The 27,749-nt window shown below is 40.5% G+C and overlaps 2 protein-coding genes across 3 annotated transcripts; both read right to left on the bottom strand.

Annotated features, from left to right (window-relative positions):
- On the bottom strand, window positions 1-12,674 carry vamp8 (vesicle-associated membrane protein 8 (endobrevin)). Of its 2 annotated transcripts, none has more exons than XM_071515900.1 (3): window positions 12,639-12,674; window positions 5,218-5,349; window positions 1-3,114 (listed from the first exon to the last, which is right to left on the bottom strand). In XM_071515900.1, exons 1-3 carry the CDS (start codon window positions 12,672-12,674, stop codon window positions 2,932-2,934), a joined length of 351 nt encoding a protein of 116 aa, XP_071372001.1. In that variant the 3' UTR covers window positions 1-2,931. The 2 variants fall into 2 exon arrangements, with proteins under 2 accessions (XP_071372001.1, XP_071372000.1); XM_071515899.1 differs by lacking the exon at window positions 12,639-12,674 and adding an exon at window positions 8,707-8,887 and having other exon boundaries at window positions 5,218-5,379.
- On the bottom strand, window positions 11,502-27,503 carry ncaph (non-SMC condensin I complex, subunit H). Its single transcript, XM_071515898.1, has 18 exons — window positions 27,417-27,503; window positions 25,879-26,101; window positions 25,344-25,434; window positions 25,014-25,106; window positions 24,135-24,252; window positions 23,435-23,583; window positions 22,635-22,824; window positions 21,719-21,801; window positions 21,038-21,237; window positions 19,618-19,763; window positions 18,860-18,966; window positions 16,709-16,828; window positions 15,883-15,990; window positions 15,595-15,738; window positions 14,834-14,944; window positions 14,466-14,542; window positions 12,883-12,958; window positions 11,502-11,867 (listed from the first exon to the last, which is right to left on the bottom strand). The coding sequence occupies exons 2-18, from the start codon at window positions 26,094-26,096 to the stop codon at window positions 11,808-11,810; spliced, it is 2,091 nt and encodes a 696-aa protein (XP_071371999.1). The 5' UTR covers window positions 26,097-26,101; window positions 27,417-27,503; the 3' UTR covers window positions 11,502-11,807.
- Window positions 27,504-27,749: the final 246 nt, after the last annotated feature.

A 27,749-nucleotide genomic window follows, 5' to 3' on the forward strand; every position in this document is an offset into this window, starting at 1 on the left:
TGTAAGTAAATACTATTTATTGTATATCAGATGAAGCCATTAAACACCATAAATCATCAAAAATAAGAACCGTTGTGAATCCCGCTGATCAAAAACACATCTCATTGTGAGATTACGACACATGCTGGGATTCAGGATTGGGTTTCACATCTGAACAGCTTGGGACATCACATTATGTGTGGTAATCTGGTTGTGGATGTGGGAATGTCATCCTTGTTAGGAATGTGGATTCAAAATGACAAGAGTAAGGACAATGGGGAAAAGAAAACAAAAGCCAGCAGATCCACCACAGCTGGAGCTGCTGGTAACAGAAAGCGATCTCGGCCTGGCACAGCGTGGATCAGCTCAGCACGGGTGTGTGAAAAGGGAATTAGATGTAGGCTGCTGCGCCCCAGAAGCAGATTAAAAAATAATAATAATAATATATGAAGAGAGAAGAAGACAACAAATGCGATAAGTACTTTTACAAAATGATTAATAGCAGGGCGATCGGACACAAGGCAACTTGGTGAACTGTACCATTTGATGATTCATTCATTATGATGATCTGTTTATTTAAGGAAATCACATACTCCTTCATCCGTCCACTTTTGATTTTTGCAAAACAAAAAAACAAAACAAAGATTAAGCACATGAAAAACAAAGACGTTTAAATAAATAGCCTCTAAATAATATATGCTTTCATTAATACAGTGGTTAAAGGCTGTTGCAAATATACAAACAGATGGGAATGGTGTTGACTATATACAAGCCGTATAATGTTAACTATTTGAACCTTTTCGAAGCTAAACTGGTGTTGTAACAGCAGAAAAGGGGGTTATGGATTCGTCTAGACAGAACACAGCTGTTTATTAATCAATGTGAGAAACAACAAAATCTGGTTTTTAAAAAGAAAATGCCCCAGGGAGAAGGTTTGACTGCCACAAATAAGAAAAGATGAGAGGACACAGGAGTTGAAGATTACAAAATCATATCCACCATTTGAAAAAAGTGTCTAGTCTGTTGTTGAAGGACAGTAGATGACTTTACAGACTGGTTCTTCTACATTTTAGACATAGTGAAGAATGAGCATCAGGTGTTGACTTTTCTTCCCCCTCCAAAATAGATATAAAGCGGTTTTGGAAGTGAATGTTCCAGTTGGAGCCTCAGAGCCCGGGCCTATTGGTCGACATGGGACTGTAAATGATCTCTCTCAGCTGGTTGGCTGGAAGAGCCTGAGCCTCCAACACTAGAAGCCTGGGAACCGACGTTACCGGCTCACCGAGGGCCGGTCTGTTTATTGAATCAAAGTATCGAGGCCATACGTTGAGGTCTGAAACTCTTGTACCCCCCCCCCCCTATACTGTCAATACCTTCGCTCTGCCCTGTCGTGACCTCCGCCGCTTCACTTTAATGTAACAACAAAACAGAAACAGCAGGAACACTGAGCGGAGGAATTCACATACACTCATATTTCTGGAAACCGTCTCCGTTAAAACAAATTCAGACAGCGAGAAAAAGAACGAAACAGTTTAAAAGACTGCTGATGATTTGGCGATGACACACTGCACAGCACAAATATACAAATCTGCAATTCTGTTGAGATATATGTGATATATTCCCATGAAAGGATCGCATTGCCACCGTTGTTGTAGAAAAAACTGCAATTTCAGTATCTTTTTTTCCCCCATCATTTATGAGCTGAGCGAGTTTCATGACCTTTGGGTCTTCAAAAGCAGATAAAATCCTGTTGTACATTTTCAAAAAAATAGATGGGCATCAATGAGGAAATAAGCATGCTTTTTTTCATTCCTAAAAATAACTTACAATTACGTGATTTTTTGTCCCACAACTGATATTTTGTGCCTCTTTTGCTTCACAGAGGAGTAAACCCCTCAATACCGATTAAGGAGCCGATTACAACATTTTAGAAAGAACTAAGGTAGTGCTAACTGAATACATCCAATAAACAATGTGAGGAAAATCATATATATATATATTTCAATAGAATGTTACAGATTATTCTAGATTGTCTGACTACAAAGTAACTGGCAGCAAACCATTCTGAAACTCTACAAGCACATTGAAAGGAATAGGCCACAAATGGTGACTTCAATACAGAGTTCAGCCTTTCATTGAAACTAATATATCAGTGACAGATTGTAGGGTTTTTTTGTGTGACATTTTTAATGCAAGGGGGGTTTCCAAATTGACAGATTGTCTAGTGTGAAAAAAAAAAAAAGTGACTTGTGACTGCGAAGCGCCACCATGTTGTTTTTGACGCTGTTGACACTGCATTTCACTTTTTTTTTTAAACCGTACAAGTTAGCAACAGTTACTGTCCTTACCTTTGTAAATGTGCAAATAAACGATAACATTCAAGACACCCGGAGTATCTAAGAAGAATCCACTTTCACCATTTCCATCTATACATTATTCAAATACATTTAGTGCAACTGTGTGCAGCTGTACATCAGGTTAAAATTGGCCGCAGACTTCCTCTTTGTCATGAAGAAGTGACCGTTGGTGGTTAAAACGAGCGAGGGCTGACGGCGGTGGTATGAACCGTCCTGTGAGAGGAGTTACAGTGTGTGTGTGTGTGTGTGTGTGTGCTGCTGTCGGGTGAACACCCCGGACCTCCGAAACGTGCACTTCACAAGTATTAAGAACAGCCGGTTTATGCTTAGATGGCAGCCGAACTCATACGTGTTTTGAAAGGGTTTTCATAAGCCCGTGTGTCATCAAATTTTCTCAACCCAAAGCTATGAAATCCTGTGTGGGAAAGTGTGAAATTCACTGGTAGGAATCAACTTGGAAGTTATGGAGGTTTCACCTGACAGCAGTGAGTCTATGTATCATTTTGTGTCCTGTTGAATAGGAATGTGTTTGATTGTGTGTATGAGTGTATATGAGTCTCTCTATGTGTGTGTGTGTGTGTGTGTGTGTGTGTGTTTACGGCTTTTTGGTGGGGGTGATAGCAGGCACGGGGGCGCTGACAGGGATGACTCCGGTGGCCAGCAGGATGATGATGAGGATGATGATGAGGACGATGACCACGATGACCACCACCAGCTTGACGTTCTTCCACCAGTAGGAGCGAGCCACTTTCTGGGACGTCTGCTTGAAGTGCTGAGCCTGGGGGTGGGGGGGTGGGGTGGGGGGGGTGGGAGACGGGACGCTCCGTTAAAGGAATACACCAAGCTTATGGGAGTTTGGCCCGTTGGTCAACTTCCCCATTAGACGATGAGAATATAGACACCAAAGTTATCCATGTGTCCCTGGTAGATCACTGACTCCAGAAAATGAGATTTGTAGCAGCTCTAAAGCTAAATGGTAAGTAATCTTAAATGATATGCAGCTAAGCCTGGGATATTAGTAAAAAGTTATACAAAATATGATAGCAAAAATAATATGGTGCTCGAACTAGCAGGGACTGTTTCCCTGTTTCCCAAGGAAGTGAAGGTGATGGGAGACTTTGTACAGCTATAAAATCGCTGTGCAGCGGATGAATACGTGGTTGATGAAATAGTTCCAAAAATAAACCTTTTTGTAAAATGTAGGAATTTACAGGCCATATAATAAAAACCACTAGCAATGTTTTATTACCAAAAAGGTCAGTCTTCGTACTTACTTATAGTATATATACTCATACTCAGCCAGACAAAATCTGAACAGCAACTATTCGTATAATAATGGCATGCCATTCCATTAAAAATTCTGCACACTACAAATGAACGGCCAAAATCCTTCTGGAAGCAGGACAACCACGTGACTCCTCTGCTCCATTACCATCACCCCATCATGGTTTCACATAACAATGCTTATCCCTCAACTGCAAACAAGCCTGGAGGGACAGAGATTTTAATGAGGAGGAGGATTCATTCCATGACTTCCTAATCTAATATAAAACACACACAAAGAGATGGAACTGGGTCCTGTAGTGGAGGGTAAACCCACCTAAACTTGGTATACCTTTTTAGCTGAACATGAATCTTTGGCCATGGTGCACACACTGTCAGTTTTGGGGAGTGACTATTGTATTTATGAATGAGAGTGAATTCCATTATGTAAGTACAGGCAAAGGAAGTCACTCCCCCGATGGCTGTAAATGACATCTGTAGCTTCAAACCAATATGGCTGCTATAGTCAGTATTTTCAATTCACTTGACAACACTGGTAGCCGGAGGCGTCAGTTTATCCGACAAGTTTTGATAAACAGCCACCGACAGCAGTGTTGTATTCTCTTTCTTCCTACCAACCTGAAACCGAATGATTTTGTCTCCCGCTCCGACCACAACAGCCCTCTACTATCCACCATTTTTTTTTCAAATGAACAATGACTGACTTTACATACTTCACACCAACATCCCATTCATATTTGGGTTTTTGGAGTATCTTGTTTTTGTGTCGGCGCAAATATCCTATCCGTTTATATATCATATATTTGCACCCAGATAGACCCTTATCCCGATTTTGAGAAACGCAAATATGATCGCTGGGATCGACTGATATCAGCTGGGATACTGGGACATATAAACACTGTATCGCGCACTTTTGCATGAAGTGTGAGGTCTCAAGTTGGAAGTCGTTAGTGGTATCTTCGCAAGGAAGCTAAAAGGCAGAGGCGTAACGCAACACCTGGGGGAACTGTGGCTGTCACTTGTGGCTGTCACTCTCTAAAAAGCAATGCGTGTGTGAACTTTAAACGAGAACTGTAATTAGTTGCAGTGGCCTCCATGATGCAAATTCATAGTACACATCATAGTACTGTAGGTAGTACCAACTAAATTATATAGATGTAAGTAGTGATGGTCAATTCGTGTATCAGTCATTCTTTTAAACGATATGAGTTGCATCTGTTTGCCGACAGAACTTAACTGGAATTTCAAATCGGTCAGTATCAGTGGTTGGACTCTCTCTGCAGGTTCTAAACAAGCCGACAAGCTCGCAAACACAAAACGAGTTCAAAAACAATACCTGCCTACCTTGGAAATATCTTCAGTGCTGACTGGCTACTCTCCAACACGGGCATAATCAACCACATTCACAACATAGTCACAAGCTGAGACTTCCTTGTTCATTCAGTCATTGCTGTTCTTATGTGACAGCCAAACAGCAAACTACTTCATGGTGCAAGTGCAATACTGTACGATGTGTTCTGCAGTTCAGGTGCTAGTCTATGGGTTTGGATGCCGGATGAACCCGGCATGGTGTTGCGGATCACACGGTGAGACTGACCCCCGCTTGCAGGTCTTCTGACTTGCCCATGAGGTCGTCCAGCCTCTCTCCTCGGGCCAGGATCCGGTCCACGTTGTGCGTCATGATGTCTTTGACCCCATCTACCTGCTCCCTCAAGGTCTGCACCTTGTCCTGCGGCACCGCCTCTGGTTCACCCCGCTCCTGGGGGGGGGGGGGGGGGGGGGGGGGAAGGTGGAGAGAGCATGGCAGGGAGTAGGAGGGAGGGAGAGAGAGAGAGAGAGAGGGGATTGAGTGAGATGATTTTACACCAATGAGACGTACATAAGTGAACTCACATTTCATCTTGTAGATTTTATCAGTACAATCGAGAGAAAACATGAAGCAAAAAATCCCTCTAAGATGACAGTTTGGTGACCTACATCTAATACGTCATCATCAGTCAGGAATTTTGCAGATATAAGTGGGTTAGCGTTGGTGGTAAATGACGTTAGCTGCAGGGACTTTACCATTTCTAGGGTTTAGTCAGTTGACGTCAGTTTACTCTCATATTTACTCACTTATGCCATTTATATGAATTGTGGTGTATGAAGGTGTGTTTTTTTATACTATACAGTGGCTCAACAAATCCTCCTTTGGGAGACAAAGTAAATCTTAACCATATGCCTTAACCTTTATATAAGATTAATACATTTAGGATGTTTTTTTTTTCTACAGAGACAATCTCTTATCGGTCTAAAACCTGGGCAGGTCTGCATGCCACCAGTATCCAAGGATGAAATCAAATGATAGTCTATATTATCAGGCACATATTTCCAGCTGACAGTCTGCATGGCAGCTGACGTCACTTCAGTCCCTCAGGCTGCTGCATGTGACAGCACAACCTGTTGCCTTTCAAACTATTGTCTTTTACATGGCTGGGAAACGTGTTCAGTCAACGCCTACTACTGTGTGTTTGCACTTAACCAAGAAGATAAGCTGTGAATGATGTGGAGGCCGCTGGCAAAGTCGTAGCTTTGAATTCAAAGTGTAGGATGGAGTTGGTCTTTGTGCTAATGTTATATGCAGTGTGTGTGTGTGTGTGTGTGTGTGTGTGTGTGTGTGTGTGTGTGTGTGTGTACATAACTTCCAAGTCCCATGGGGGCACCACCAGACCGTAAACAAAACAGTCTCCAGGAAACGGACAGCTTTCGCTGCGTCACCACCCACCTCCCTTCCCTCCTAACCTGCCTCTCTCTTTCTTCCTTCCATCCCAGCTTTTTTTCCTTCCTTCCTTTACATCTTTCTTCCCTCCTTTATCCGTTCCTTTCTTTTTCTCTACTTTCCTTCCTTCCTTCCTCTCTTCAATATCATCTCTTAACTCACTTCTTAAAACAGACTTTTTTAAAGACTTGCTTCTATGTAATTGTTGTTGATCTTGCACAATCTTGTGTTGTTTCTTATATATCTATCTCATTTTACATATCATTGATTCTTCTTTACACCCATTCTCTCTTGAATGTGTTTTCCAATTTTTATCACTCCCTTTTATCACTTTACAATTCTTGTGTTATGCCTTGCTGTAAAGCCCTTTGTAAACTCTGCTTTTAGATAAGCGCTGTAAAGTTTATACCGTCTTTCTACTCCCTCTCTACTGGCACCAGTCGCTCTATGAGGCCCACTGAATGGCTGACAGCTATCAGATATCAACTCCCCACAGACAGAGAGGGAGAGAGAAACATGCCCAACACAAGAACTCAATGCACTGACAGCTAGCTACATATAGTATCATATTCAAATATTTGAACTGTTGTAAGCCTCGTAGAGGAATCAATCCCATACAGTGTTACCCGGCTGATCAAGTAAAGGGACGTTGAGAAGTGCAGTCGTCCAGTAAAGCATGACAACTCACCAAAAGATGCCTTACACAGATACTAGACCCTGCAAATATTTAGCTGACGCACATGAGGAAGCGCTCTCTAAAATGGAACAGAGATGAATCATATATTTCTTGATAAAATGCTTGACTTGCAATGGGCAAACTGTAAATGCAAAGGATTGATTTTATTTGACTTGGCAGGCCGCAGCAAACCTCAAGTCCTAATCTAGTAAAATAAGACATTACCATACTCTGTGAGTATCCATAACAAAGATTGAGTATAACGCATACAGACATCTGGCAGGCGGTGAGATTTCATTGTGCGAAGTTAAGTCCCGTTTCATCAAAGCCATTCAAATAAAAGCTGACCTAAATATGACGGTGATAAACGCTGCAGGCTACAGGAAAACTGTTTTTGTTTGTTGGTTTAGTCCTCCCTTCAACTTTTGCCTGGACCGCCGTAGAGTAGGAAAGGGAATATTCCCAAACCACTGAGGTCATGGCTCATAACAGTTCAGCAGAGCAAGCGCTGTCACATGAATTAGACTGTTCCCTAGGACCCTCAAACAGATACACATTAGGCCCCATGGAACCCCATTGGATTTTGATCCTAGGACACCCCATTTGAGAGGATCTTTGTTACATATGATTTTAGCTGTTTACATTACAGTAGGAGAGATATCAGTGAGGAGAAAGATGCTCATAATCAAAGTCGTCATTCTTACATATTCTCACATTGTAATAACTTAGAATTAATTAATAGTAAAGGTGAAATTAAACTATCTTCAATTTTGCTGAGAACTCTCTGGGACCCTTTCAAGAACCTTTTAGCCCTGGCACGTGCCGTTCTCTCTTGTATGCAGAGAAGATAACCCCAACTCTACTAAAAAAAAGAAAAGAAATAGGGCAATTCCATATTGCCTTGGCAATAGGAAAAGGTACATACAGTACATACTGTACCCGGTAGAACATGCTTTAACACCTTCACTCAAGCTTTAGGAGCCACTCTTCAATTCGGCATACACATAATTGACCAAGAAGCACTTATTTCAATAACATGTCAACTTTAAGAACCGGTTCGCCCGTTCTTCCCGCAGTTTTCCAGCAAATTATACCGTGGAGGACGTTAGTGAGCAGTGAGCACAAATTGTAAAAGTTGAAATTTTATTTAAATAAGTACTGCTCGGTTGATAATATGTATGCCGAATTGAAGAGTGGCTCTTGAAGATTCAGTGCAGTGTCTTTAATCATGTTCTATCTGGTAGGCTTTCGTATCTTTCCCATTAAAGATTAGATAGACAATCTAGTTTTTGGGAAAATGTAGAAAACATGGATATTGGATAGTAATGACAGTTACAGTAATGTTTAAACGCCTGGCATGTGAATATCAGTTAGACTGAGTTGAAAACGTTAAGACTGTTTCAACAATGGCTGAAAACAGGCCATTTTGTTAGGCTACTCTGGGTCTGAGTAACTTCCTCTCTCTAAGATAAAAAGTTCATGCGCTCAATTATGCAATAGCCAGGCATGGAAAACAGTCGCTTAAAGAAAAACAGAAGTAAAAATCGAACTTAATCTATCAGGAAATACACCTGTTGCATTTCATCTCTGAGCATGGAGACGGTGGAGGGGCTGTATAAACAACAAAAACACCAGCAACCATTATCACCTACCGGATCCCTGTCCATTTTGTGGAAACAATGCCCCTTGATCACGAAGCGATGGATAAACTTTCTTTTAAGTTGAAGATGATATCTGAAACCTTTTAAAACCTCTTTATGGACTACAGAGTTGATGCTGCACGAAAGCGACTACGTTTCCTCCTCTGTTTAACTTCCTGGTTGTTTTTTTCCTTCAAACTAAATTCCTTCGCTTCAAGTGTCAAATTACCCAGAATAAAGGCTTCATTTTCCGGTCATTGTTTTCCAAATTAAAACCTGTATTGATGTTGCAACTTTTGAAAATAAAGAATATATTTAACAAGGAATCTGTAGTAAATGACAATTCAATTGCTTTCCCCAGATTGTCCTTCATATATGCAAGATGCTATAGGCCTACACAGAGGGCCAAAAATACACAAAGAAAGACTCAATCCCAAAACCTCCACCACCTTGAAACAGCACACTTAACCAACAGAAGTGTACTTGGTGTCAAGTCAGCAAGACAAAGCCGCTGCTGAAATGCCCTGCGCTTACTTACTTTACCTTAAGTTTCACTCCATATTTTATCTAATGTTTCCACTGAGTATTTTGATACCATTTTGTTCTGTACACCCCAATACTTTCTTATTCCTTTCTTTTAATGGGACAAACATTACGTTTTATTTTGAAGGCAAAAGTCGCCTGAGTTCCGGTCTCACCGTAGTAAACTCTGGCAGCTCGACGCAGCTTCGGTCCGCTCCCTGTTTTATCCTCAGGATGGCGTCATACCAAGGCGTTTCCCGCTGCTGGCTGTCTGCCTTAATGAATCATTGAGATAAACTTGTCAAACAATTTCATAACATTTTTGTTTTCTTCTTGAACTGAGGGCTTTTGTGTTGTGAGCTAGGTGTTATGACATCTTTTCACATGCCCCAGTGCACAAACAAAGGGTTAAGCAAAGGGTTATGCTAAGAAACCAATATGCTATTAAATCAATTATACTAACATACTAACAAACTACTATAGCAAGCATACTACTAGCAAACAAATGCTAACAAGCAAATGTATCAACATGCTAACAAACATACTACAAACAAACAAATGCTAACAAAACCAATATCAACATGCTAACAACTGTATGACTTAGCCTACAAACAAATGCTAAGGAGCTAATATAACACAAATCACTGCCAAACACTGCATCAAGTGGCTTATTTCTGTCATATAATGACATCAACACACATTTGTAATAAAAGCTATTCAAATGTTTAATGAACCTTTCACTTTTAATCAATGCTAATTCAATAATAACGACAACAATAATAACAATAATAATCACAAATAACCCTATTAAATATAATTCTTCCATCAAACAATATTCTTCTTGAACCGCAGCTAAACAAAGTTGTTGCTAAGGTTACTACATTCATATTTAAATTAACTGTTATGCAGCCACAGGAATGGGTTTATATATTATAAATTTATATTAAATTAATGATTCATTAACTGTTATGTGATCATGGTTGTGTTTATTGGATGTTTTACATTGGCTTTCAACAAGACTCAGCCAATCAGAACTAACCATCCATTTTATAATGGCTTGTCATTCCATTATAAATTCTGCACTCTACAAATAAATGGTTTTCACATCCAGTAAAATACTGCAAATGAAGTTTATTGAGAAAGCACTTCTGCAACAATATGAAAGTAGCCCACTGTGAATGCAATACTGATACTGATAGTGGTGAAAGTGAAATGTTTAAGATAGTCATTCTTATCCGTTCTCTCAATGGGATAATTTCCAGTGAATTAAATAATAGTGACAACAAACTAGTCTTCATTTTGATGGGGACCCCCCAGAGGCCCCCAGACCCCACTTTGAGAACCACTGCACTAGACCATAGGACTGCTGGAACTGTGTGTCTCTCAGCTGAATGAGTGACTCCTCCCTGCCCAGCAGCTGCTGCTGTACTCAGGTCACACAGACTGAGTCCCACCCAGCCAGCAGCACCGGCCCTGACCAACCGGTTTCACGTCTATCAAGGAAGAAGGAAAAAAAAAAAAAAAAAAAAAAAAGGTATGCAGTACTCAGGTATTCTGCTCTGTAATGTGCTGCAGGCTGCTCGGAATCACATGCAGCTAAAAATAACTGAAGCCATTAGCGTGTCCATTTTGGTAAACAGTTGTTATAATAAAAGCATAATAAAAGAGTGTTTCATAAATACAGCCAGTTGCGTCCTTATAAATTGCAGTTATTTAGGAACAAAAAGACCTGATGATAGCTACTGACTTGTTCCATTGTGAATGAAAACTTTGATGCAGTCATTTTGTAAAAGTAGATGATGTGTTTTAGATGGTGGATATTATGTTTGACTGATACTGAAGGCCCATACTGATGGACTGAAGATACCAATGGCTGATATTCAAGATCTTTAAATTAGACCATTTTATGCCAAATAAACAAAACAAAACATAATTTCTACTGGATTATTCATGTTGTCAGGGTGGAAAAACCTCTGAAACAGATCATGTGAAATGAAATCTAATCTATCTAAAACCCAAGATGATGATAATAAAACATTTATGCATACTTGTGTGGAATCTGATCAAAATGTCTCATTAGAATCAATTCAGGTTAAGGGCTTCCCATAGACAACCAGTGTAAAATTGGTCCTGATTTTTAATAAAAGGCCAATATCAGCATGATATATCAGTCTATTTTGGAATGAATCTGTTCACCTAGACAGTATTTCTATATACACACATAAACATACACAAATTATGTAGAAAAACCTTTATTTCTTTTGATAATGTACATTTGCTGAGAGAAGGAGGTGGAGCAGTTAAATTATCTACACAAAGAAGAAGCAGCAAAAGTGTAGAGTAAAAGGAAAGTTCAAGGTTTAAAAACACTTCACAGAATAAAAGACGGTTTGGACATGAAAAGAGTCACTTATTAACATATGTTCTAAAACCAAAAAATCCTGTTACATTGTTTGCAAAAGCTAAATAAGACTGAGTCTGACATGAGTGACCCAGAAAAACATTATTTATTATACACAGTGAAAGGGAGAGAATAAGTAAAGTGAAGAGAATAACAGTCACTCTCCATACATCCCATCATGCATCTCTCTTCAGTGGCCTTGTTTGATGATGATATCTGACATGTCATCAACCTTCACCAGCTCCAAATTCTGTTTAAAGAAAGAAAACACAATATTGTACTGTACATATTCTACTCACTATAATAAATGGACAAGCCAGATATTCATTTTTGGTAGATGACCATATACATTTTCCACTTCAAAAGACCTTAATTTTATGTTGATTTTGGTTGGTGTTTAATGTGATGTGCTGGCTGGGAAATATGACAGTCAACTAGGACACTCCACTCTATAATATCACATATGACATATCACATTACAATAACATAACATTATAATACTATGAGTTATTGTATATCAGCACTGAATAACCGATTTTTGCCCCTGGATTCTTTTTGACCAATTCCAAAACAATTCAAGACCTAGAAATGATCCAATTCATTTTCTATACTTTTTCCAGATGCCTTTGAAAGCTGCTTAGAGAAAATTCAGGCCATTTAAAATCATGTTTTCCTTTGTTTGGAGACAATTTTTCCAACCATTTTAATATCCGAGGACCCTCCAGAGGGACCCAAACCCAAAGCTGGGAAACCCTGGGGTATACTGCTGATTCTGTATTCCACCCAACCGTAACATGGTGATCATATGTAGATGGACAAGTAACATGACATATTGTACAATTTCAATTACCAGTATTTGTCAATGTCTATGTTGAAATGCAATTTTGTTTTTACTAATTTAAATGTCCTATGTGTTTTAGTGGGATTTGTGATGAAGGGACTGGGATTATTACTCCTTGGCAAGCTCAAAGTTAAACATTTTACCGATTAAGGAGTAAACGATAAAACAAATTTCCATGACATTTCCAAAACCTTCTGTGTATTTAAAATTTTCCATTACTTTTTCCAGGCCTTTCACCGTGACTTTCCCAGTTTTTCATGCATTTTGAGTCATGCAAATATGGCTTCAGAAAAGTCGTATCCTGTGTGATTCTTCTAAGCAGTCCCCCCCCCCCCCCCCCCCCCCCCCCCCCCACACACACACACACACACACACACACACACACACACACACACACTTGAGGTTTGATATCAACGTCACTCACCTTTTCATTGGCGAGGTGAAGCAGGGCGACGAACGCCAGCGGCACCGACAGGTTCTGAGCCATCGTGCTGGGCAGCCTGGACCGACAGAGGAGGAGGATTACAGAAGAGTGAGAGCGAGGTTTATAGTCTATAATTCATGCCGTCACACCCTGGTGCCTTTAAGGAAGTAGATGTTTAGGAGTAGGAGTTTTCCTGCTCGCTTGGTTCGCAGCAGGGATTTCAATGACGCATGGCTGCCAGGCTAATGAATGGCAAAGACACATCCACCCACACTGGTTCCCATTAACACAAACCACAGGGTTCCTATGCATTCTCCGGTTCAAATCGACATACTTTTTTCCTCCAAACCTTCATTTCTTGACTGGTATAATAAGTATAGTGGCTGGGCAATATAACTCCCAACTAGGCGTTGAACTGTTGCTCATCAGACAAAACCATCTTTTAGCTCTCATCAGACTCGTCTGATCGACTCTACTACTGTTAGGCAGTTTGAGTGCGTTTTTAATCCAGTACTCCAGAGTACTCCATTAGAGAAATTTAATACAATCAGCCATGCAGTTTTAGATGTCGTTGCGCCCTTTAAAAACTACTAATAACTCTACCCACTGTGTCTCTCGGTGGCTAAATGAGCACACTCGCACCATTAAAAGAAAGTGTAGGCAAGCTGAATGTAACTGGAAAAAAAGATAAACTCAATGTCAATATCACCTACACCTCAAGGATCTCATGTGTCATACAATGCTGCTGTCAAGACATCTAGGGGGAATTATTCTGTCAGCTTATTAATGACAATCACCACAATCCAAGAGTTTTATTTGACTGAAAACTATGATGGTAAATCTGAGGTCATTGTGTTCGGTCCTCCAAAGGATCCTCCAAAGATCATTGAATCCCTTGATGATCTTGCTAATAGTGTTAAGCCCTCTGCCAAAATTTTGGGAATCATGTTTGATCCTGGCCTAAATTTTGAAAAGCAAATCCAGGGAGTAGTTCGCTCATGTTTCTATCAGCTGAGAAACATCTAAAAAATCTTTTTTCTCATTGCAAGACCTCGAGAGAGTTATTCATGCCTTTGTCTCCTCCCACCTGGACTACTGTAATTCTCTGTACTCCACCCTCAGTAACAAGGCCCTCTCCAGGCTACAACTGGTTAAAAATGCAGCAGTCCGAATATTGACTAAAACTAGAAAAAAGGATCACATCTGTCCCATTTTGGCTTCTCTACAGTAAAATTCTGAATTGATTACTTTTAAAGCCCTTAATGCTTTAGTCTTTTGAAGCCTCATACACAGACACGGCCTCTTAGATCTTCCTCCTTAACGCTGCTCTCCATCCCAAGGTCAAGATTAAAAACCAAGCCTTTGCTGTCGGGGCCCCCAGTTTATAGAATAGTCTTCGTCCTGTTTGCTAACCTGGTTTTCAGTGAAACTAAATTTTTTCCTGAACTTTTCCCATACATTTCCAGACCTGGGTATATAGTTGCCTGCAACACTGTAGTTTTGTTATATTAGATATTCAGTCATTATTATTATTCCTCATTACTGCTGTGCCAAGGTAGGCATGGTAGGAAGTCTGCTGGTACCTTTGAAGCAGCGTCTTTGTGGTCTGACTGAACGCTTTCTCCCCAGGCACCTCTGATGTCTCCACGGTCTCTGCCTCCTGCAGGGAGCATGAATGGGTGAATAATAAAATAGACTTAGACACAGAAACACACACGGGTGGGGAATTAACAACAGCAAAATGCTGTTAAATCGCTGGCTCTGGCTGTTACGGTTGTGTACTCTGCCAGCCAGTTTTGGACAGTGACCAACCATTATTCTATCTTAGCCTAAAAACCTAGTTGGCTGGTAAAATAGCACAACTGGGAAGTGAAGTTACCAGCCACTGTGGCCTGCATACAAAAAAGGATATGTGGATGTATTCTGTCTATATAGAGAATTTGAAACTTACCTCTGTGGATTTTTGTGGGCTTTCAGTCAGAAGGGTCCACATGCTGTTCTTGAGTCTCTTCATGTCCATTTTCTTGGCCATCTTAGCATAGTTGATCTCAATCTTGTTGACCTACAGGAACAATCACAGCAAAAAACCTAAGTACATATATAAAAAAAGAGCTGAAATTCAATTCCAATCAGGCCATGCCACGATAAGCAGGGTGTTTAGTATTCAGATGTGCGCAACGTATTCTCTGTATGCTCAGAAGCTGTTTATAATTAACATCAGGCACATTAATTAACATGTTAATTAATTAACAGCAGGTACACGAGTATATTAGGCAGAGCATATGTTCACATATGTTTCCTTCCAATGATCAGGTGAATATTGCGGAAACTTTTGTCGGGGGAAAAAATACAAATAAAAAATGTGATTTCGATGACGAATCAAAACTTAAGAGCAAAATCCCAAACTCTCTCTAAATCAGCAGTGAGCGCTCCGCCCAGAGAAAGCAGGACTCACCTTCACCACCTCCACCCCACCACACACCAAGGAGAAATGTATGTCTGAGGACTGTGAACATTACATGATTCCTGGGTAATGAAATCCTTCAAACTTTACAAAAACGAAAACAGTTATCTCCTGCTGCCACTTGGGGCCGCTAAAATGTCATAGTCATATTAATCTCCACCAGAAGCTATGAGCATAGAGCAGCGAAGTCTGGAAGCACAAAGGCATGATCGCATATATGATCTCCATTAAGATCTTCTGTCTCTCACCCTATGTGGCTCAGGCACCAGATCGTCCTCCCCGTAGGTGGAGATTCCCTCTGGGTCCTGCGAGGAGGCAGGTATGCTGTCGACCGAGGGCTGGGTGTCGTCTGAACCGGCAAACCCTTCAGCATCATCGTCACTGTCGCCACCCTGGAGAGGAAGATGGACCAAGAGTTGTTCCACGACCGGTATTTGTCATCCCCACCTGCTCACTCATTCTAAGTCACGCTGGACATGAAAGTCAGCTAAGTGGCGAAATCGTAAAATGTAACATAAAAAGGGCGGGGTCCAGACCTGAAGACCAGGACAGAAGTTGGCTGTGTCGTTGGCGTTGTTGTAGTCGTAGTCTCCGATGCCTTCCCCCAGCTCTCCAGACAGCCTCTTTTGGCCTTCTTGACACAACTAGGATAGACAAAACCAAAAATTATAACCACGCTAATTCTCCGTATGCATTGGAAGCGTTTGATCATTCAAAATTACTCAATGTGTAGAATCCAACAAACTATTGTACGTTCCTTTCAATATTTAAACATTTGTACTTATTTGGGCTGAACTACTGAGAGCATGAAGGCGTGATTTTGCTCTCTAGTAGCCGTACAATCAAGAATATTTAGTTATTGATGCAGGTAGATCATAGAGTGACTGTGATATGTTTGAGACTTTGAGCAAATTCAAACACATTTAGCAGAAAGTTGTTTTCGGTTGATTTGCCCAGGAATTATGAAGCTTGTCATGAAAAGCCATTGGTCGACTCCGTTTTTTTCATATGTTTGTGTGGTGATTGCCCAATAATTAATTCATACTGATATTGAATATCAGCCAATACCTGGCTAAAATAAGGTATCTGTATTAGAGAAGATCCCTGATACTAAAATCTGCTACAAAGATCAACCATGTAACCTGGAATGAATGAACGCAAAACAATTTGATTTTCTGTCTTTCCACTCATAGAAGGATGTAAAAAATTATAATGTCTCACTTATTTATGTCCAATGACCTCAAACTGGTAGTCTAAGTCTCTATTGATCAGTAAAAGTAATGGATCAGATTGGTACACTGCATCCGCCAGCAGCTACAAATCGAGTAGTCTCGACAAATCAAGGAATCTGTGCAGGATTACCGTGCTGGAGGGTTTCAGGCTGAGCTGGGACAGCGTCTCGGGGGGGAACTGGAAGTCTGCTGGTAGAGTTGTTTTCTTGTTGCTGGCACTTAGGGCAGACTTGCTGTTAGTGGTGGCGGCCTGGGGGGGGAGACACAGATAACGGCAATGTCAGATAAAACTTACATTCAATTAGATTAAGCCTAGGCTCTACACATTTTCCATTTCACACGTTCATATTTTCTTTACTGGATTTGGAGATTTTGGTCAGTGTTCAAAGTCCCTACAGACAACTAGGCCATATCGCTGTGCAACTGAAGATTAGTTTTGTGTGAAATGATGTATGGGCTACTACTACATAAAATATGTAGTCATAGTGTATCAACACTGAACAACAATATTTTTCCCATACTTTTACAGCCCTTTGGTGAAACTTGTCATATTCTAGACTTCCCAGACCTGCGTTTGATCCCTGGATTCAGTGAGTTACTTAATTATTCGGTGATCCTGTGTCATATTTCACTGAACTTGATTCCTAAAACTAGAGGTGCACAGATAATATCTGTAGTGTGGGGATCGGCACCAAGCCAGCTGCCAAGAGCTTTACTCAGATCAGCAAATGAAGCTGTCCTGATATTGATACTTTGATGACATGCACTTTGGATATAAAAATTTTATGGCAGGAGGAAAAATGTCTCCTGATATGTCAAAAAACTGAAATGCAGCTATTTGTGAAATTCACAGGCAGAGCAGCCGTTGCCTAGAAGAGAGGCCTTGGCTATGAAGGCTGAACGCCATTCTGTTTTATTATTCATAACTACCACACTGTTCTTATCTGTTCAGCTATGTTGAATACGCTGTTCTTATCTGTTGACATATTCTAAATAAATTGTTTTTATATAAATTTATTTAGAATATGTTAACAGATAAGAACAGCTTATTCAGAATTAGTTAGGGTGAAAAAAAAAAAATGTACATCCTCTAGCCTGTTATAAAGCCTATTTTCTATTTTATTATCATAATTATCTATTTTATTTGATTAGGGATTGCTACACAATGGTCTGGCCATAATTTGTTCAAAGGAGTAAATAAAAGCAATAGATGCATTTGTTCCTGTAATTGTTTTATAATGGGCCAACACTAGATGGCATGAATGACTGTAAATTGAGTTAAACTTGGATCAGTACATGAATCATGCGCTGTATTTAATAAAGCAGTCGTATCAGTGCAGCTCTAAATAAACCCATGCCAAATTTCTTGCATGATAGACTGGGGCATAAAAGGCTCCCACAGCCAGGGACCTGCATTAGCTGCATCAAAAATCATTCACAAAGTGCCGAATGCCACGTTGCCATAGCGACGGCACCAAAAAGTACCACCCGAGAGCTTGAGTGCTTTTTACTTTTTTTTTTTACATTTCAATAGATGAAGCATGTTGAGACGGACACCTCACTGGCTCTGTTGTCGGGTGTCAAAGCACCGTGAAGCAACATAAAGACAGTCGACCTAACTGAACAATGCACAAGAGTTTCATTCCAAAATAAAAGATCCACTATTTAGACTATGTGATGCTAGCTGACAAAATGACTGATGGTATGAAACATAAATGTCACTCATGAAAACAAACATGTTATTAGTATGGTTAGATGGATACTGGTTTGATATCGTGCCAATACAGCCCTTTTATTAATAATCTGATATCAGCCAGTGAGTATCATCCATATGATGCAGTTTGTTTGATTATATATTATTATAGAATTGATCAGTACTACACTGGTTTTCCATGTGAAGCCCTTTAGAAACCGATTCTAAATGTGACTTTTTGATCCAGAAAAATAAGCATTTTTTATTATCCTAGTTTTAATGGAGAGTTTTAGTGTCCCATGGTCTAAACACTGTTTCAGATGCTTTTCCACACATCATACTTGAAATTTTATTAAAAAAAATTGTATTGGCACAGACTATCAGCTTTTTAAAACATATCAGTATCAGCCTTCAATAATCATATTAGCCATCTTGAGCCGTTCACTTCAGCTACACAAAACAGTAGCTTCTTATAGAATGCTATATAAATATTGAGCAATGAACATCAGGTAACACTTGTTCCCTGCTAAAATGGATGCATGGTGTTTTGGAATGAAACCCTTGATATAAAAAAAAAAGGCTTTTTACTCTTGTGGTGCGGAAGTAGGTGTCGAAGTTGACGTCATCGCTGAAGTCTATTTCAAAGGTCTTCTTGGGCTTCCTCTTACGCGTCTCCTTGTCAGGCAAATGGTCCACTAGAGGAGATAAACCGTACAAAAACAGACAGATATAGCGTTTATTCTCCTTTCATTCAGCAGTGCAGGACCGCTGCTGGAAAATTGCCACCGCTGCTAGAGAAAATGTGAAGCGGTAATTTATCCCATTATCCCTCAAAACAAAAGTAAGGATAAACCTAATGTGTAGACATTATGCTGTTTAGTATCATAAAGCATCCAAAGACACACATTTCAGCATTAACAGTACAAAAATAAAAGAGACTGATGTGGACCAAAACTAAAATAACCCTGGTAAGCATCGCATAAAGCTATACAGAGAGGAAACACTGTATATATAGTCTGATAAGTAATCATCAGAATAGTTACATGGAATAGTTATACACATAATTAATTGCCTCATTTTTTAACATTGTTTTTTTTAAGGGATTGCAATACAAAAAAGTGACAATAGGTATGGTGGGTCAGAAAAATGAATCGCAATATTAGCTGTATTTTATTCTGCTGCAGTAATCACAAATGAGAACTATTTCACGAGCTCACCACTGAAATTAGATTATTTGCACATGACATTTTAAAATTGCTGTTTACATTCAAGCAAGCCAATAGCAAGCCAGCTTCAGGAACCTCTACACTACCATCGCCCCCATCGTTACCATGGATTTCACTCACGTTTGTGCTTTGGTTTGAACTGCCAGTAGCCGGGTCCGGCCCAGGTGGCCATGGTCCTGGGGCTGAAGTAGGAGTATTCCCTGGGCTGAGAGGACAGCTGCAGACACATGGTGGCGATGTCTCCCTCCCCGATGGGAATCACATCCCTAGACAAACATCCCATAACCACGAGAGAAATGTTCAAACCAACATCCACACAAACGCAAACTTCCCTTAAATTCCCTTATGAAACTGAAAAAGTTGGATTTTGAGCCATTCAGCATGTTCTAATGAATTGACTGCTAACTCTCTTGGTGATACTGGGCAATCCAATTACTTTTTCCCCCTAATTAAGTAACTCATGCATTTTAAAGTTGTCGGCATAAGTAGGCCATCAGCAGTAGAGGATCCTTTCTGATTGAGACTTAATGGTTTCCATTCTTTCATCCTAGCATGAGGCTCTGATTATGTTAATGAGCACTCATTAAGTGGCACCGTGACGAATAGCACCAGGAAAGAAATGAGTTGTAGTGCAAGACTGTACAGAGGAAAGAGAAACGGCATCAGGAACTTCTGCCCAATGCATGCTGGGATAGGCTCCAGCCCCCTGTGACCCTGATTAAAGATGAAGTGGGTAGAGGAAATTAATGAATGTATGAATCGAGCAATCAGTCAAAAGCTTCTTGGTGAAATTCCATGTATGGCAGACATCTAACTATTGTCTCTGCTTGGTATAATTAACCATTTATTTAACAAGCAAATGCCTGGAGGAGGAGCTGCAGCAGGAGGGAAGAAGCTTCCCAGTAAAACCAGTCTTCTGCTGCTGGTCTCCACTGGAGCAGCTGGGGGATTAGTGCATTCTAAAGGCAGTAGTATACTTGCAGGCAAACTTGCCAGAACCACAGTCGAACACGTCGCTGCATATAAATGTGTGTGTACTCGCTGCTGGGGTTGTTCGAGGTCCAACATTTACACATTGTCACATCGCCCAGTCAAACGTCTCTGATTTCTGTCGGCGGAGCGGTTCCATCTCATTAATGTTTCACTCATTTTGGGGAGAGCACTGTTTTGTGATAAATATTTTTCACCTAGGATGGCAAAAAACAAAAACATAGGCCACACTTTTTTACTGACTTAAAAGAAGTTAAAAGTGAGAAGGGGCTTTGTTCGCTGCCTCTTGGAAAAGGTGCGAGTGTCACTTAAGGCTCATCTCATTTTCTCAGCTTTGACTTAGCTGAGCATTTATTCTCAATAAAACATGTTCATGTATAGTTGTGTGGAATCTGATAAAAACGAATCAATTATACGTCCACCACCAATTTTTTTAATATCGGCCCCCTATATCGATCTAACCCTACTGCCAGTCTTCCTGTCACAAGCTTACTTCTATAATCTCTATGCTACCATCACCATTTAACCTCCCGACAGCCTGTGTTCTCACCGTCCTTTGCCGGAGCCGGAGGCCTCGCAGCCGTCCTTGTACTCCTTGTCCCCGCAGTCCCCCTGCCCGTCCTCGTAGTCGGCGTCAAAGTCCTGGCCGAGGTCCTGGCCGTCGTCGTCTTCGGGCTCGGGCTCCGGCGCGGCGTTCACGTCAAACACGTGCTCGCCCTGCTTCATCTTCTCCAGCAGCTGGTTCATGGTCTGCGGGGGAGAGACACGCAGTCAGACAGACACCAGGCCGGGCTCAGAAAGTAAATACTACTTTTGCTGATCTGATATACTTTGAGTTGAAGCTCTATTTTGCATGGATATTCTACATCAATAAATGTCACAATTTTCATGGCCAAAAAAGTCTTTCCACCAGAATTGTATTCTTGTCAGGGTGGAAAAGCCTCTGAAACAGCATTTAAACCATCATGGGACTAAAGCTCTCCATTGAAACACTGATGAATGAAATCGTTTTCAGGTGGGTTGGCAGCTCTTCAGACAGAATGAGGAAGGTTTCATTACAGCTTTTACAGACCGTTGAGTAAAATCAATTTTTAATAAAAAGGCCAAAAACTGCCCGGATATATTGACAAACAGATACATCAGTCTAACAACTACAACCCGCTGTCATTTGGAGAGCCAGGGAAACGGTGAAAGTGCTGGTGGGGTTCGGTGGTTGTGTGGTTGTTCTGACCTGCTCGGGGTTCCAGCTAGTGAAGGAGAAGTCCTGCAGCGAGGGGCAGATGGAGCTTTTCTCCTGGGATCGCTGCAGACCGCCTGGCAGGAACACAGAGAGGGGGACGGGGATTAGCATTTCCACTGGGGAGCAGTTAGTTACATGGCACTAAAAGGTCAGACAAATGCTCATCCCACACCCTAAGTATAGCATTTGCCTAGATTCTTTTCACTTTGTCTTCTTCCAATATGTTATACAGGTTAAACCCCTCTGTCTGTAGTTACAGTACAGTGCCACTAGACTCCTATCATCCCAGTACTTTGTTTTGTTGAGGTTTTGATTCATTTAATACATTGACTGAGCTTATGCAAGGACTATTTGACTGTGGGAATGAGTTTCTACATCTATTATGAGGCTGTAAAAAGTTGGCTTGCATTGGCAATGTTTGATGATGGCATTTAAAATTTGCTGAGTTGCAGTAAAGTTGTTTTTGTGTTGTTCTGTCAAATACACAGCTATGCTTACTCGCAAGCATACAGCACTTCTCTAAATAGCCTGTAATGAACCACCTATTACAATTGAGTGATAATCCATTTGTTTACAATTGGCTAAGTTTGTATGGATTCTATATAAACTCGATCAATTTGGGCAATAAGAGATGTGAAGTGTGCCCAATTTCTACTTCATTAAGCTTGGTAACTTCTCATACTGGAATGAATTAATGAATGAATGCCATATATTTTAGAATATGTTTCGAGGTAGGATTCAAAATCTACAAATATTGTTTAAAGAATGCTGAAACATTGAAACACACCTGCATTCACAGTGCAAATGAGTTAAAATGAAAAACTGAAAAGACCTTGTTCAATTCAGTTTTTTTTTTTAAGAATTTATGTGAATATACAGGCCTAGTTATATATATCAAAGGTTTTACCCATGAAGGGCGATGCGGGGACCCTCTGCGGGGGCGGGGGGCTGCAGGGGGCTCTGGACTGCAGGAGGGTCATGTGGGAGGGGAAGAGCAGCTCGCAGCGGCTGTCCTCGCTGAAGAGGACCGACAGGAAGACGCCCGCCGTGCTGCTCTCGTCGAAGGACGAGGCCATCCGCTGGAACATGGGGTCCACCTGAGCGGGACGGGAAGGACCTTTGACCGCGTTCGCAGGCATTAACAGCACTCCAAAACGCCCTAAACATTTGTGTGTGTATGTGGGGGGGGGGGGCGCTAATGGCTGTGAGCTTTCTCTCTGCCTGCAGCAGGCTGAGAAAACTATAAGGCCTCATGTGCTTCATTATTTGTTAGTTGTTTGAAATAGGTTTTATGTGCAGCAACTGCTTTACTTTTTCAACTTTTGAACGGTACTTTATTTTGGAATTTTGCATCTGTAAAGAAGAGGAATAAATGGTCTTCATTTTTGTATGAAAAAGATGAATGTCCAGTCATTTTCTACTCTGGCTAAGGAATTTCAGTTAAAAACAAGAAGCCACTACAAGTTCTATGGTCCATTATCCTTATATGATGCACTGAAATACACTTCAAAGTAGAGAGACTTGTATTTATGTTCATTTCTTTTCAGTTGGGTATGGCAAGATGTAGAACTCATCTTTTCTTGCCTAAATTTAATAGAGTAGTTTTTAATTATCATAATAGAGAGCAAAGATTAAGCAAAAATGACCAGAAATCTATGTGGAAGCCATATGTGAGTCCATGTTGTCCAGCGGGAGACGACATTGTACCTCACACTTCCTCTCCGACTCGGAGCTGTTGATGTTGCTCAGGTTCTGCTCCACCGTCTTTTTAGGAGGCCTCTTCTTCTTCGGCTGCTTGGCGCCCAGCTCCCCCGCCGCGCTCCCCTCCGCGTCTCCCTCCTGCTCTGGACCGTGCGCTGTACGCACACACAGAAGATAATGGGGGGTAGGGCAAGGAAATGGGCATCTTCATCAGTAAACTTAACTTGGAGTAAAGGTTAAAAAGACAAAAAACATAGCAGTTGTGTGGCCAAAGCCTGACATCCTGTGCAAAAACCCCCCAAAACCCCAATCCTTGCTCTACTGTTAATAAATGAATAAATAACAAACAATGCATGAGACTAGTGCCAAAATGATTACTTGATTAGTCGATTGACAAACTAAAACATTATAATTTTGATAGTTGAATAATCGTTTAAGTCATTTATCAAGTAAAAATACCAAATATTAGCTGGTTACAGATTCACAAATGCTCAGATTTGCTTCTTTTCTCCGTTTCATATCATTATTAAATTAATACTTTACATTTTTTGGCTGCTGGTCAGACTGAGTAAGCAAATTGAAGAATCACTTTGGGCTCTGTAACTTGTAATGGGCATTTGTCATTATGTTTGACATTTTATAGACCAAATTATTAATCGATTAATCAAATGGGACAGTGAATGAGTCACACTGCTGAGGCTCTCACCCTCTCCAGGTTTGGTCTCGGCTCCCAGGCCGCCCAGCACTCTGTAGGCATCAGCGTGAACAGCATCCACTCTGACAGCATAAATCTTTGTACTGGCATCCAAAGTGCCAGCTGCCACCTTCAGGGAAACACAGACACGCATTAAGAGAGAGAGATGTATCCATCATTCACACAGGGTTTCTGCACCGCTTTTGCGAATCAAATCCCATGATTATTCTATGGCATATGCCGCACTTTCCATGAACAACATATGTCAGAGTCTAATGTCTGGTGTTACAACAGCCACAACTATCCCCTAGGACTTTTGTAACAAACTTTTATCAAGTTAAAGACATTTAAGACTTGTTAATACCTTTAAAGATGAAATACAAGAACAATTTTCAATTGTAATAAACGTGAAAAATGTAGACCCTATCCCAATAGGTTACTGGGTGGATTCCTCACCAGGAAAACGGCACCCTAAGAAACTGCCATATTTTTAAGTCCTCTAAAACTGAATTTAAGACTTAATATCTGAGACCTTTTAAGCCATTTTAAGACTTTTCCTGGACCATGCAGACTAACCAGGGTATTTATTTGGATCATTATTTTCTTCAAAGTAAATTATCAGCAGTCAAGCTTGACGTTCAACACTGAAGAAAATAGTGATAGCGATTAGTGAATAGTGATTTTTTACTAAGAATTTTCAAATTCCATGATATTTCAAAGTTTTCCATGATTAAAAGGTCAAACAGGTAAACAGAACCTGAAGACATAGTGACCATATATTTGATTCAAGTGCATAAAACAAATGGAAACGTCAAATACTGAGAGGTTTGCAGCACCAAGGAAGATACCAATGGTTCATAAGAGAGGATGAAAAAAAAGATAAACTCATACCTTGAAGTTTGTGAGCTCAGAATCCTTCTGTTTCAGAATATCGGCCATGTAATCAATCAGATGCAGACCGAAGGCATTTTTAGTGGTAATTTTCTACAAAAAAGGAGGGGGGAAAATCATTAGTCTTTGTTTTTTCCTTCCAGTACATATCTCTCTATTTCAAACACAGTTCAAATGTAATAAACAAAGAGGAAAAATCATGACATACGATCCATTTGTGCTTTATCATACACAAAGAAGTTGGCGGTGGTCATGTTGAGTACATTCAGTGAAGCGGTGAGTGATTTCAAACACTGTGTATATACATGCACATGATACATGTATACTTACATTCTCAGTGGAGAGTTTGATGCAAGTGGAGTAATGCTCTGAGATCTGCGCATTTGACAACTTGGGCACAGCAGCAGGAGTCCCGGCGGCACTGCATACACACACAGGGGATTGTCTGTGAGCTCTCAACATCAATATACAGGCTGTCAAGGTATACAATAGGGTTTGACAGATATGGGGTCAGTGTCAAATCTTTAAATTTGATCAAAAAAATATGTATAATAAGTATCCAGTCCTTATCACAAAATTCTATCTGTGTCAAGGCAGAAAAATCTCTGAAACAGCATTTAGACCATCTTGGGACACTAAAAGTCTCCGCTGAAACCCAGATGAATGAAATTCTTTTCGGATTAGCAGCTCCAATTTTCCAGTGATATAGAAACTCTGGGATGAAGTAATAAAATATACAAAGAAAACAAAATTCCCCTGCATACTTTCTCAACAGACTACCACCCCCTGAAGCTATAGGCGAGTCTAATCCACCTCCACAAAGCAGGATATAGGCTGAGTGTGCTCCCTTATCCCTGAAGCCTACCTATGAGAGGCAGACTCGTTGAAGGAGGAGTCGGTGGCGGTTTGGAGGTCTATGACCCTGGACCTCCGCCGCTGACGCCTCTCCTGCTCGTCGTCGTTGCCGGGGAAGGCCGCCAGCAGCGGGGTGCTGCAGGCTGCGGGGGACAGGCCCTTGTTCTTCAAGGACGAGGACCCCCACCCAGGACGCACCCTGGAGATGGGTGTGGAGGCTGCACTCATCTTAGCTGGAGACAGAGACAGAAACACATATTATCAAATCTATTTTGACATACACCCGAGTTTCACCTTCAAGAAAAATGGCTGGGATTATGTTTCAATGTTAACAAAACAAACAAACAAAAAACAAATTTTTTTAGATAGCTTTTACTGTCAGTAACCGACAGAAGTCAACCCATACAAGGACACATAACTGTGCTTCAGAATAGTTTAGAGATATGTTTCAAAATATTCCAAAATAGTACCTACATGAAAGATGATATATTTGAACATATTTTTAATGGCCAAAATATATTTTGGATATAGTACATATGTGTCTACATGTACAAATATATTTGCTGAACATGTTTTTTTTAATTAATTTTCAATACCCAGTATATATAATCGACTACATACACAGTCCTCCGGGCGACCCATTTTACAAATCGTCAAGATGACAGAGCTAACTTATTAGTTGACCACATGTAAACAAAAGGCATCTAGTTGAAATGATGACTTAATACGAGTAATTCACAGAGACAGCTACATGAAAATAAATAAGCTGTTTGACGCAAACAAAAGCAAATTTAAGTTTAAATTTAGTTTTGTCCCTATAGGTCAGTTCTCTCTTGACTGTCACGCTAAACTCCGTTAAAATAATCTGTCAATTAAATGTTACCTTGCTTTTCGGCAAAGTTGCATTCCTCATAAAATATGACTCCATTTTTTCCCTGAACCATTGGATGTCACTCTTCATTTCGGCATACATTAAATAGATTTCCACAATGTTTCCACCAAAATATAGCAAGCAGAATGACCCATGTTGAAGTAAGTGCTGCTTAGTGGATTATATCTGTGCCGAATTGAAGAGTGGATCCTGACGTTTCAGAAAAGGTCTCGAGACATATTTTCCATTGTACCATTTTCCAAGATAAAGGTTAATAAAGTGATATCTTATCTTATCTTTATCTTAGAAGAGAACGGCACGTACCGATCTAATGTCGTGAGCACACAAGATGACACAGTTGGCCACATGTAAACAAAAGGATTCAAGTTTAACTGCAATAGATAATGTAATGAGTCATTTAGACAGCAAGTGCTATATTAAAACAGCACTATTGCTTGTCTGATCAGGTTAGAAACACACAAAAGCACCTTTGCTACAGCTCTGCGAATTTAAGTTGCTGTTGTTAGCTAGTTTACATGTATCCTAACAAGACAAGAGGCTAGCATTAGCTAACATTAACGCTATCTCGCTAACGTTAACTACACTACGTAGCTGACTCGTATAAATCCGGAGCGTTGCAAACCAGCTGCACAATGTGCTCGGCCGACACAACTTACCTTTAAATGTCTTGAAATCCGTTTATTTTTGATCTCTGTAAATTGGTAGATGATGTGACCAGATCAGGCTGAAGTTCTTCTTCCTGTTCACCTTTTGAATTTTTGCGCCGAACGGTTTACGTAACGCCGGTATACGTCACGACGCTGAGCCACGCCCATGTTTTGCTGCCTGTGGATTCTTTACGTTATTTTCCAGTCTGCTCCTTTTGGATGGACAATTTCAGTATTATCTGACTCATTTGAGGTTAAGACAGTAATAATTTTATAGGAATTACCGTTCTGTCATGAGAATATCAAGCTTGCAGTTGGTCAAGACATCCCATGTATCCCTAG

This window comes from Centroberyx affinis, unplaced genomic scaffold (assembly GCF_046629955.1).
Source record: "Centroberyx affinis isolate AG114_WGS23_722 - 3 ecotype Tasmania unplaced genomic scaffold, CSIRO-AGI_Caff_v1 ptg000378l_1, whole genome shotgun sequence".
NCBI classification, from domain to species: Eukaryota; Metazoa; Chordata; class Actinopteri; order Beryciformes; family Berycidae; genus Centroberyx; species Centroberyx affinis.

Coding starts and splice junctions, on each gene's coding strand:
- ncaph (XM_071515898.1), bottom strand. CDS start 26,096: ATGAGTGCAGCCTCCACACCCATCTCCAGGGTGCGTCCTGGGTGGGGG. Junction 24,253..25,013: donor CTGAGCTCACAAACTTCAAG/GTATGAGTTTAT, acceptor GTTTCCCTGAAG/GTGGCAGCTGGCACTTTGGA. Junction 19,764..21,037: donor TCCGGCTCCGGCAAAGGACG/GTGAGAACACAG, acceptor ATGTTTGTCTAG/GGATGTGATTCCCATCGGGG.
- vamp8 (XM_071515899.1), bottom strand. Junction 3,115..5,217: donor CAGAAGACCTGCAAGCGGGG/GTCAGTCTCACC, acceptor CCCCACCCCCAG/GCTCAGCACTTCAAGCAGAC.